General features: G+C 44.7%; 1 protein-coding gene across 6 annotated transcripts in view; it reads left to right on the forward strand.

Moving 5' to 3' along the window:
• DOCK7 (dedicator of cytokinesis 7) overlaps positions 1-12,766 on the forward strand; it is a 141,538-nt gene that overhangs the window by 127,209 nt on the left and 1,563 nt on the right. For 3 of the 6 annotated variants that reach the window (XM_037906835.2, XM_037906836.2, XM_027821517.3), the window contains 6 exons: positions 4,543-4,668; positions 6,138-6,227; positions 6,993-7,229; positions 8,543-8,686; positions 10,839-10,945; positions 12,016-12,183. In XM_037906835.2, coding sequence (XP_037762763.1) covers positions 4,543-4,668; positions 6,138-6,227; positions 6,993-7,229; positions 8,543-8,686; positions 10,839-10,945; positions 12,016-12,183 — 872 coding nt within the window. Of the gene's footprint in view, positions 1-4,533; positions 4,669-6,137; positions 6,228-6,992; positions 7,230-8,542; positions 8,687-10,838; positions 10,946-12,015; positions 12,184-12,766 lie in introns of all 6 variants that reach the window. The other 3 variants (XM_037906837.2, XM_027821518.3, XM_043552714.1) reach the window with 1 other exon arrangement.

Raw genomic sequence — 12,766 nt, forward strand, 5'->3', positions numbered from 1 at the left:
ATTGTTTTGCTTATGTAGATGGGCTCAATCCAGAGCCGGAGCTAGGCATAAGCAGACAAAGCAATTGCTTAGGTCCCCGAGCAGCTCAAGGGCCCCCCCCCCCCCCTTAATGACTAGTATGTGTTGTGAGGAGGGGGGATATTCCTCCTTAGGGCCCACCATGGGCTGGCACTGACAGTGGCTCTCTCCGTTTGGAAGCACATTACTGAACGGTGTGACGGTCTTTGTTGAAACCCCAGTGCAGCAGAGTGGCTTGTGTAAACCAAAGCCCATGGAGCCCAGGAGTGAAGCTCTCACATCCTGCAGCAAGGTGCCATGAAAGCTCCACCCACGCTCCTCAGTTCTGACCTGTAACATCCCTGCTGTTCAGGTCCTGAGTCTTAAACACAGATGTCACGTCGCAGGGCAGGTTTTTGATTTGGACTAAGAGGGAGCTGCAATCCAGGACTCCAGAGGAGAAAGGCTAATGTGCTAACCAACGCTGCCAGCCATAGCCACGCGGCAGGGATCACACCTGCTGTTCATATTGTCTCGCTTGGATCATTTTCAAGAGTCAGAGATTCATCTTAAGTGACTTGGTTTCTGGCTTAAAACACTGTTCGTTGTCACAAAAAGCCGCTGTAAATGGACTTTCAGATGGTGAAGGATGTTGGCATGTGTTGCGAGGCTGTACTAAGCCCCCACCCTGGCTCCAGATTGGGGAGATGGATTTTGCCTTTGCCGTCCCTGCCCTGTCCATATGTGTGTACCTGTACATGTGCACACACACAACCTGATCACGCTGGGTTTGTGCGGGTTCAGTAAATTTCCCCAATAAAGCCTCAGTATTTTGCAATGATGAACGGCCAACATTTTCTTGTCCTACTTCTGGATATTTGCATAGCAACATAAATGTGCCTAGTGCTTAACAAAGTATCTATGACAATGTCCATGCCCCAAGACTTTACAATCTAAGGGCCCGATCCTGCGAGCACTTATTACTTGGCTTAGTGCGTCATGCCACTGAAATCATTAGCCACCATTTCCCCCGAGATTAAGGCTTATTGGCTCCACTCCAACAACCCAAAGCAGCCCTAAAGCAGGAAAAGCTGGCCATGTGAGAATTGCTTCTATCTTAGGGGAATCCTTGGCTGGTGTAGGGAAGCGGCATGGTTTGGGGAATAAGGGTATGGCCAGGATACCCCTAGATCCCTCTGATCCCTTGCTGTGACCCAGGAGGCTGTTGGGAACTTACACACAATAGAGCAGCCTGAAGGCTGCTCCAACTTGTGCCAGGGACCAGCCCCAAGATCAGGAGATCACAGAGGTGGCTGAAAGCCATTTTTGTCTCCTTTCCTGCTGGGACAGCCTCACAGAGGGAGTAGCATGCAGGTGGTTGAGCCCTGGATTTTGAAAAATCTGTATGTTTTGATTTTTTCCTGTTGCAAGGTGGGTGCATAGACATGCATCCTGAAAGGACTTTCACGTTTTATTTTAAGCAACCATTGCTTTGGTAGTTTTATATTTTTTAAAAAATAATATATTGCACTGGTGAAGCCAATATCCCTTTGTATCAGGCCCAAATCCCTTCGTGCTGACTGAATTCAGCTAGTTTTAGAGATGAATTTGTGGGGAACTGAGCGCAGTTGGAGCTAAGGGCACTGTGCACCTCATCGGCGGTGCTCAGCATTTTAGACTATCAGAAATACAGGGACCAATCCTGCACAGTAGTGATACTGAGCACTTCTTGGAAAGTGGGAAGCGCCCTCCACTCCCACTGAGCTCAGTTGTTACCCTGGGTGCCCAGTGACTTTCAGGAGGTGCTCGTTGGAATTGCCATCGGTGGAGACTTGTAGTAACTTTTAAAAACTTATTTGGAATATTGCTTTGTACCATTAAGGCTAAAGGATGCAGGGCTTTCCTCTCAACTTGACTAGGCCCAGATAGAAGAGACACGTGACCCAATCCTACCAGTGCAAATCCATAGCAAGAATCCCACTTATTTCCATGAGAACAGGATCAGGCCTGTAGCATGGGACAAAGACCCAAAAAGGAAGGCAGCATGGTCTAGTGAACAGGAATTAAGAGACCTGAAGTGTGTTCCTTACTCGCTGTGGGCCTGATCCTGTGCTCATCAGCCAATGGCAAAATTCCCATTGACATGTAGGTAGTACAGGGTCAGACTCCGCGTAACATTGAGGGAGATACTGAATAGCTCTGTGTTTCAGTTCCCCATCTGCATAATGGAAATAATAATTCTTTGTAAAGTGCTTTGAGATCCTCTGGTGAAAGGTGCCATGTACATGCAAGCATTGCTATTCAGATGATGGAAGGAAGAAAACAAATAGCACAGTGAGCTGGAAATGATGAGGCGTTTTCTTTAGCATAGCTAACATTGTCCATTGTCTGGGTTTCATGGGTCCGTCTGAAAAGTTAGAGTAAGGGACACCAAGGCTGAGTGGGATGGGAGGAGGTATGGGGCTGAAATAAGGGGTAGCTGAGAGATGTGGATGTAGTCATGATTGATAGTCCCCAAATGTAGCATCCAATACTTTGATTAAAATACCTAATCCATTAGGGCACTGATCCAGCAGAGCACTGAACACGTGTGAAGCCGGGCCCAGCGTGATTCCTCAATGGCTTAAAGTTACACCCTGTCCTTTGCTGAAGTGGGCCCTGAATGTTTTTCTCTTTTCACTTCCCTGTAACAAGGCCAGCATGTGACCCAACAAAAACAAATCAGAGGCTTTTTTTTTTTCCAGCCATGGGCACCTCCAGCATCTTCCAGCTCTTCCTTTCTACTCTGTTCTGGTAATCTAGGGGAGTATGGAAAACTCCTGTTCTTGTGGCCTAGGGGAACATGGAAATAGACAAAGCTCCTGCTGTCTGGGGGCTCTCTGCTGTACACGGCCTTGTGGGCACACCAGATGCAGGGCGCTAGGGATGCAGGCAGCCCAGCTGGCTGCCCTGTCCAGGGAAGAGGCACCTCTGCTGAACAAGGAACCAGTAAGACCACTTCCTGCGATGAGCATAGGGACCTGAGCGTTCCACGTGCTGCAGCTCCCTGCACTGAAGGGCTCAGCAGCCACAACTCCCAGTGGCGTTCAGTTGGGCTGGGGGAGGTGATGCTGTGCGAATGGCATTTCCGCCCCTCCTAGTTTGCCTGCTTTTTGTTCTCTCCACCACCAAGGCCAAGGGGATCATGTGGCTCTCGAGCAATTATGTGTTTTCATTACAAAGAAATACAGTCATTGAAATGAGGGAAGTGTACCTAAACTACAATTTTATTATTTAAAAGCAGTAAGGAGAACTCCCATCAGATATCTGAATGCTTTCCTCTGACTGCTCACTTTTCATGAAGCAGATTCTTTTTATCTTATCAGTTTTGTATCCTTCCTGCCATCCAGACTGTTTTCACCACTACCACAAAAGATCAGCTTACAGCAGAAATTGTTCTGCACCTAACCCAAAAAGTAGTCAAATGTCGCCAAAAATGCCTTGCGGCATTGCCCCACCGCAAAATAGCGAATACAAATCCCACCCTCTGGGCTGGACTTGTAGAGGTGCCATTTGACACCCAAACACTAAGACTGAGCAAGAGAATGCGTTCTGTTCTGCCTCACACTTCCCCATGAGAGTAAAGGTGAACATGTTCTAAAAAGCATGTCTAGTTTCTGCATGCAGCGTGATGAGTTGTTTTGATCCTTAACAAAATCAGAGGTGTGATTTATTTTTTTTTAAATATGTTTCTTCCGATCTTTCAATCTCGCTTTTTTAAAATGTGACTTTTCTGACAAAAACCCTGTGTGTTTCAGTTTAACTGTCATGGCTGTTACATTCTGTGGGCCAGATTCACCACTGGCTTAAATGGGAGCAAGTGCCTGGAATCCAATGGAATTGCAACGGCTTCCACTCAGAGTGACTTTGGCCCTATAGTTTACCCTAGGAGAATGAAAGTGCAATGTTTAAAAAATAAATAAAACACGTTTTAAATTTTGGATTATTTTTAAATCACAGAATAAGTGGATCTTGACTTAGGCCCTGATCCTGCAGTTAGTTGTGCATGAACAGATGGCTCTGACATGGAGCCGCTCAGACTTTAATGGGGCTGTGTAGACATGCAGCAGTCCACTTGCTTGTTCACTACAAATTGCAGGATAAGGACCGTAGCTTGATTTGACCTAGCCTTAAACCTAGAGCCAGTTAATCAGCTGATGTACATCTGCAGAGCTTCACTGAGTTCAGGGGGGGTCAGGATCTTGCAGTGAGTTCTGCCTGAGGGATGGCTGTGCTCCTGAATCAATAGGGTCCTCCCGGGAGGGAACTCATTGCAGGATCAGGCTCTTAATTATCTCCAATAACGTCGATTTCATACTAGTTTTGAGTTTACCTTCAGTGTGGTGTTTGTTGATTAGCCCAGGAACTTCTATCCCCTTCTCCACCCCCCATAGCAAATGGCAGTTCAAAGTCAGGAGCAAATTTACAAACACTCAAGTTTACAACATATGTGAATGAGTCTTTATACTGAAGTGCCTTTTGTCTCTCCAAACGTAGGATGGAAAGCGGATGTTTGGTACATACTTCCGGGTTGGTTTTTACGGGACTAAATTTGGAGACTTGGATGAACAAGAATTTGTGTACAAGGAGCCTGCGATAACAAAGCTAGCCGAAATTTCCCATAGACTAGAGGTGAGATTGTTGTGCAGACCTCTGTAAATTCCCTCTGTAAATTGCAGTTGAGCTGCTCAAGCCTTGAAAGCTGGATTGTTATCATAAAACGTAGGTAGTGGCTGAAACAACAATCACCAGGCAAAGGCAGTGGGTGAGATTTTGTATTGTGCCTCTTGGAGCCTGATTCTGGGCTGCTCCAGCCTCCTGCATAACGTAAGCTGCTCTAAGTTACCCCAGCCCTCCCTGAGCCCTGCTCAGTGACTCAGCTGCGAAGAATGGTCCTAGCATGCAACGCCCCCATCACATCTCCCTCCAACCAGTGACCCCACTCTGTGCTGAGAGGGGCCCGCATGGCCTCCCTGCGTTTCCCCTCAGAAACAATAAATAATTTGACTTACTGTAGCTAGAGGCCAAGACTTGCTACATCACTTACATGTTCTTGGTGTATTGTACTGTGTATTAATCTTTGTCAGTGCAGCTGACCTTCACTAATATGGTTATTGCAGTTATTCCTCTCGATCCTTCTCAAATTTTTTCTTTTTCTGCGTTAACATTTCCCCCTTTCTCTTAATATTTCATTCCGGGATCTCAGCTGACTGCCCCACGCAGCCCTTCTGTTTCATTGCTCCACCAAAACCAGGTGGTGTTTATCCTTTTCCCCTTAGTGAGACTGCATAAAGGAGATATTAGTTTGGCTTGTTAGGATTTCTTCCATGTCCTCAAGAAATGCTTTTGGAGATTGAATCAGAGCAGTTTGTATAAAGGTTGTAATCTTCGCTCTGGAAAAACTCGAGACAACATATAACCCTATGGACAAATGTAAACGGGTTTTCAGGAAGAGATGAGCCTCCCTTCACTACGTCTGCCCCTCCCCAAATAAAATCAGGCCCCTTTTTGGTGTTTCAGGTTCGGTGCCCAAAAAAATGAGTCACCTAAAATCATGGGAAATTGTAGCCTATAAAGTTTGTTTCACTTATCGACGTACCTTTCCTGATCAAATGGAGGCAAGTATAGGGCCAGATTCTTATCTCAGTTACCCTGATGACTCAGTTGAAATTAATGGAGCTGCTCCAAATTTAAAATTGTGTAACTGAGGTTAGAATCTGGATATTCAGATTCCCCCACCCCACATGTAATTTATTCAAACCAGCAAATGACAGTCCTGTTGCTCCATCTGCTTTTCAAAAAGATCCTGTGTTGTGCCCACTGTTCAGCCTGTGACAGACTAACAAGGAGTCCAGATGATTTGTCCGTATCTGAGATTGGAAGGATGCAGAGCCATCCTGGCTTCCAGGTTTTGTGCTGTAACCTCTAGAACTGAACTGATTAATTCTCCCAGTTCAGCAGATCAAATTCAGCCCAGGCCCAGCTTGCACTGAAGGCAGTTGGAGTTGCACCTGTGCTGAATTTGGCCTGATCGCTCCAATCCTCTGGCTGTGATTACAGAGATAGGTATTTGTTTTTCAACGCTGTGTTCTCCATTTCAGGGATTTTACGGCGAGCGATTTGGTGAAGACGTGGTTGAAGTGATTAAGGACTCTAACCCTGTAGACAAATGCAAACTAGATCCTAACAAGGTAAGAATGCAAAGCACAACTCTCAATTTTAAGCCATTTCTAAGTACTTAAAACACAAAGGGCAAAATCCTGGGCTGAATACAGCCTCTTCTGCAATGAAATTCCTTGGAGAGGGCTGACAGATGGCAAGCCCGTGAGGATCCCCATGTTGAGATTCCACCCACACCACTGTTCCTGCAGAAGAATGCAGAATAGGCTACAGGACATGTGCCATGGCCCTGTGGATTCTGGGGCGATCAGTGGGAAGTCAGGGCCTTCTGAAATCCCCACTGCAGAGAGAGCTCAGTGAAAAAGATAATGCAGCTTCATGCTGCATTATCTGTTCTTCATCATCTCTGCTGTGTACAAGGGGTGGTGCAATATTCATTGCCCACATCTTCGAGCACCTGGCTTGCCCATTCCTTCCTCCAGGGCCCTGGACCGGGAGAGAGATGCCATAGGGAAGTCAGGAATAGTGTTGCAGATGAGCACAGATAAGGAGACCAACACATGGGGTGGAGGGGGGCTGCATTTCCCCCTCCCCACAAGCTACTGAGCATGCCCAGTTCTCACAGAAGCCAATGGGAGCTTTGTTTGAGTAAGGACAGAGTAAAAAGTGAGTTAGGTCTACAGGAGGTGCCCCAAAAAGTGGAGAGTAAAAAATAGTCCTGTTTCTTAAAGGTGAGGCTGGTTATTGTGCAGCTAAATGGAGGGAAGCAGAATTTATCTCCTTGCTTCCCTCTGCATTGTGTTTTGTTATCTGAAAACTTGTTTTCCCTATTCCAGGCCTACATTCAAATAACCTATGTGGAGCCCTACTTTGACACATACGAGATGAAGGACAGGATAACCTATTTTGACAAAAACTACAACCTGCGGCGTTTCATGTACTGCACGCCCTTCACCCTGGACGGACGTGCTCACGGGGAGCTGCATGAACAGTTCAAGCGGAAGACAATCTTGACGACCTCCCATGCTTTCCCTTACATTAAAACTAGAATAAATGTTAGTCACAAAGAAGAGGTGAGACCTGTGTATTGGGTATATTGTGAATCCCGAACAGTGTCGAGTGGCGGGGGGGCCAGGGGTGCATTGTACTGCCACAACAAAAAGTCTAATACACTATGTGGAAATAAGCTTATCAGCCTCTCCTGCATTGCTGAGACTTGTGCATAGTGAACTCTGTAAAGCAGGCCAGGCTGCTACAGACAAAGATGGGTAATGGTTAGTTATCTGCTTTATTAAAACATTACAAAGAGGTTCTTATTGGAACAATTTGCAGGGGATAAAGAATGAAACTTTAGCCCGTTGGATGGCAGATTGACTCATTTTCACTAGCGGTTCATCTGCATCATGGGCATTTGTGTGCTCCAGAAAGCACAGCTGCATGTATTGAATCAAATAAAGAAGGAGGGGCTGTCCTTCAAAGCCAGAGGCTTTGTGGTGTCATCCCGAATGACAAAGCCAGTTCCTACAAGCTTAACAGTTGTGGTTACATCATTCCGTTGAGGAGGCCAGACTCAGCTGTTTCTGTTCCTTGTGAGTATTTCAGACCTTAGTCTATCTGAGGCCATTTCTATACACAAACTTAAACCAGTGGAAACTCCTCGGTGGAACACTCATTATTTTAGCTTATTTTGTTTATTTAATTAATCAATTTAAACTAAACCAAAATGAGGCTGTTTTAAACCAAAGTAAGTGTGTCCACATAGCCATTTGAACTGGTTTAAAATCATCCCTGAAGTTGAATTTGTACAAGTCTGTGTATGTAGACAAGCTTTGAGTCTGCCATGTATATCTCTGCCATTTTGCTCAAGGAACATGTGCTCTACCTCTGCAATTACACTGGGTCCCTCCCTCACTTATTTCAGAAGCCTGCCATTAATAGAAAGAATTGTCCCCAACATAATTTAAGACAAGATTTTCCACTACAGGAACCTACAGCCAGGGTCCTAAATGCATAATTAGGTACCTGAATAAGGCTGTAATCCTGCAATTTCTTGCATGTGGGTTGGTTGAACACAATGTGGTGTAACAGGCACAAGGGACCTAATTTTTAAAAGCTCTGAGCATCCAGCCACAGAAACACTTCCGAAAATCCGGTCACTTATTTAGGACCCTTATTTAGAGATGGGATTTTCAAAAGCACCAAAGTAACTTCAGAGCACCAGTCCTATTAACTTCTAATGGGATTTAGGCTCCCAAGTCACCTAGGTGCTTTTTGAGAATCCCACCCTAGGAGCCTAGTTTTAGGTGCCTCTTTTTGAAAATCTTGGCCGCGATAAAAAAAAAAATAATACAGTCCACGGATTTCTGGCTAATGTTTGCCTCTGCAGATAATTTTGACACCCATCGAAGTTGCCATAGAGGACATGCAGAAAAAAACACAGGAATTAGCTTTTGCAACTCATCAAGATCCAGCAGACCCAAAGATGCTCCAGATGGTGCTGCAAGGTTCAGTAGGTACAACGGTAAATCAGGTGAGAATCACTTTATCGTGCTTTAAACACACTCGGACATTGCATATCACTCAGTTGGATGTTCAAGCATGGTGGAGGCTTAAAGTTGTGTCAGTGGTAACCCTTTCGTCTGGATTTGTTTTGTTTAATTTTAAAAATGTGCAGTCACTTTAGAAACATACTTGACAGCTAGTAGCACAATTGAAGTACCAATGAAAATACCAAGCAGCCAGAAGCTTAGTCTCTTCAGGAAGTGGACAGAGCAGATCAACTGCAGGTTTTTATTGCTGGGGAATGCAAACAACATACAATTTCTCTTCATCTATCAAGGACCTAAGTGAAAGTGGCTACTGTGATGGTCTGGTACCTTCCTTTGTGTTTTGCACAAAACTGAGCATATTGTTCGTTCTCTGTAAATAGTAATTATAGTTTGGTTTTTAAAATTGTTGTCACCCTACAAATGAGAGGCAGCATTGTGATCCTGGCAAATTGCCACTGTAGCCCTTTGTGTTGCAAAGACTGGACACCTTTGGCATTAGGGATAGTCTAGAAGGGGAGAAGTGAAAATCCAGAGAGGTTACAAAGAGATTTTACTTTCTCTGTCGTTGAGGGAACACAGCACTCAAGTACCTCAGCAACAGAAAGTCAACTATGGGTGGAAAATAGTTGCAGTGCCCTGAATTAAAACCAAGCATACCATAGAATGGGGGCACTTCTAATATAACTCCTCCCAGAGAAATTTTTCTCCTGTCCAAATGCTCTAGGTTATGGCAAATACAATTGAATGATGCCGCTGGAACCCCAGTGGGCTTTTTGTATGTTTCTGTGAGGTGGTAAATCATAGGTTACAGTACCTCACTCTAAATGATGGATTTGGTGAATGTCCTTTCCGCTGCAGTAAGATTACAGCCCAAACCACAGATGCAAGATTAATTTTATGTTGATTCTGGACTAGTTACTATCACCGATTTTAGGATTTGAGCGGCAATCGTTGAAAGTGTGGTTATGATCAATACAGTGACTGTCTGAAACTGGCCCATCTTAGTCAGCTGACCTGCCGCTTGTTGGTATCCTGAATGATGATCTGTTTGCTTTTTTGATAAAAATAAGTATTGCTATTTCTCACTCCGGTTAGCCCTGCACAGCTACCAAAGCTAAGAGTGAGTGAGCTGGATTGTATTTTGGTTTCTGCAATATCAATGGAATTGAAAGTAATACAATTGCACAGGTAAAAGATGAGGGAAGATTTTTGTCTGCAGAATCGTTACTAATGCACAAGCCAGAAAAATTATAACTTGAGTTTCAGACCCTATGTTCATTTTGCAGGGCTGGCAAACAACTACTGTACTGGTTCAGTTTTCAGTGATAAATGTCTGTTTACTTGACAACTGAGCACATTTGATTTAAAAGCCATTGAGAAAGAATAAATGTGGAATCTCATGTATTTTACAGTCACTTTCCAAAAGCAGACCCACACTTTAAAGATTATGTTGAGCAAACAGATGCTTTCACTTGTCACGGTAGTTGGTGATTTACTCTGAACTTAGCAGACACAATTCACCAAGAAACATCCTCTAAGGCAAGGGTCTCAAACACATGGCCCGCAGAGTTATTTGCTGCGGCCTGCCAAGCTCCCTCACCCGCCACTCCCCTCCCCCCCGCCCCCGCAGCGCGCTGCGTCCCTGCTCCCCGTCTACCTCCAGGCGCTTCCCACCGCCAAACAGCTGTTTGGCGGCGCTTAGCACTTTCCAGGAGGGATGGGGGAGGAGTGGGGAGCCACGCGCTCAGGGGAAGAGGCGGAGAAGAGGCAGGGCAGGGGCAGGGATTTATGGAAGGGTTTGGAATAGGGGCAGGGAGGGGGTGGAGTTGGGGTGGAGACTTTGGGGAAGGGGTTGGAATGGGGACGGGGAAGGGGTGGGAAGAGGCGGGGCCTCATGGAAGGGATGGAGTGGGGGCGGGAGAGCGGGCTTTTGTATCTTTATATGGAAAGGTGTCATTGATGTGGCCCTCAGGCCAATGTAGTCCTCATGTGGCCCTCGTGGTGATTTGAGTTTGAGATTGCTGCTCTAAGGGAATGTTGCATTTTATGAAAGTTCCTTTTTGTAAGAAATTTCTCCAATGGATATGACAGGCAGTGCAGAGAAACGTACTATTTTCTCTTCTACTCCTAAAGGGACCATTAGAAGTTGCACAGGTTTTCTTGTCTGAAATACCCAATGATCCAAAGCTCTTCAGACACCATAACAAACTACGGCTCTGTTTCAAAGACTTCACAAAAAGGTAGAGTGTTGGCTTCAAACTCCTTCCAAAAACTCCTTTCGGTGCATCAAACAGAAATTGATATAGCAATATAAGGGGATGTCCAGTGCCTGTTAAAAGAATACACTTGTAATGTAGCAAAAGATACAGTACTCACCATTTGCTCTGTTCGAGGAACAAGCCTGTTTAAAAAATGTGTTTTCTGTTTCCTTGGTGCCATCTGTCTCTGAGAACTACTGTCAAGTGGCCCAAGTCATTAGGCATGGGTGTGTATGTGAAATGAATTGGTGGTCTCGGCTGAGTTCCTTATGGACAGGTGTCCTCATCTCAAAAACCCTACTACCATAATTGGCACTAATGAATATCTTTATTGATAGTGTCAACAGAAAAGGCAAACTGTTGATTTGGCAGGGAGGCTGAATTACCCTCTCCAAGTGGCTTGAAGCATGTTGGCAGAGTTCTCTGAGGACATGTGTGCCGCCGCTATATTTTTCCTTCCTTGCTGGTAAAGAGAATTGCGGTCTCAATCAGCACTAAATCTCACGAGCATTTAAACAATTGGTGAAAATAATTGAAATTACAATATTGCCCTCCTCTTCTGAGCTAGTAGATCCAGAAGCAGCTTGGGTATTCATTATGAAATAAAGTGGCATTGATATTATCAATTCCTTTTTAGACACGTTGTTTAATTTACATCGTTCAAAATACTAGCGTTCACAGTGAACATTTAATAGTCGGCTGCTTGATAATCTTTTCCTAGGGCTGACAGTGAAAACATCCATCTTTAAACCCCCTTGGACTGAAAATGGCTGTGGAGATAAGCTTTCCATTCCTCCTCACAGAGGAGAAATGTTATAAGAGAACAAATTAAACTTAAAAGTGAATCACAACTCTATGAATGAAATGGAAATGGAAATGTGACTCACTATCCTCTCCCCAAGGAAACCAACCAGATAAGCTGAGTTCTTATTACCCAAAAGACAAGATAGAGGATATTAAGTGTCAAGCCAGGAGAACTGTATTAAATGCTCTCATACTAATAAATGAACAGGCTGTTGTCTGCCAGAGTTTTACAAAATTTTGTTTTCTAGGTGTGAAGATGCGTTACGCAAAAACAAAAGCCTGATAGGTCCAGACCAAAAGGAATATCAGCGGGAGCTTGAAAGGAACTATCACCGGCTCAAGGAAGCGCTCCAGCCCTTGATAAATAGAAAGATCCCGCAGTTATACAAGGCAGTTTTGCCTGTCGCTTGCCACAGGTGGATGTTAATTTTACTCTGTTTCACCCTAGCTTGGGTAATGTTTAAAAACAAAAACTCAGCTGGAATGATATGGCATAAAGAGGACATAGGCATGGGAGTGTTTAAAACCACTTTCCTTACCATAGATCTTTCAAGAGGAAATGCAGGTGGGTCCATCCCCTTCCCCATGTGTCTTGCACTTCAGGATGTATTGGTTGGCCAGTTTGCCTTTGCAGATTTTTCTGGTATGGCCCCCATTTCCTCATTCCATTAGGATGCTCCTTCCTCATAGCAGGTTCAAGACCACTCCTCCTCTAAGTCCAGTCAGTTCTGTACCTAAAATTGCGGAGAGTGAAGCCCAGTGATCCCCTGAGTGGTAGCTAAAGAACCCCTGGGGTGAGTATCTTAGCAGATGCACAGTATGGATTGTAGAGCTTCACATTAGAAAGCCAGTGAATGTTGTCCATGTTGGGAGACCTTTCTGAAGCAGACTGACCATTTCCATTCCTCTGCAATGAGTTTTAACATACAATCATTAATTATTTTATCAACCAGGTCAGGAGCCATTTACACTATTAGTGTTATGAGAGCTGATTTTAAC

This window comes from Chelonia mydas, chromosome 8 (assembly GCF_015237465.2).
Source record: "Chelonia mydas isolate rCheMyd1 chromosome 8, rCheMyd1.pri.v2, whole genome shotgun sequence".
Lineage (NCBI taxonomy): Eukaryota > Metazoa > Chordata > Testudines > Cheloniidae > Chelonia > Chelonia mydas.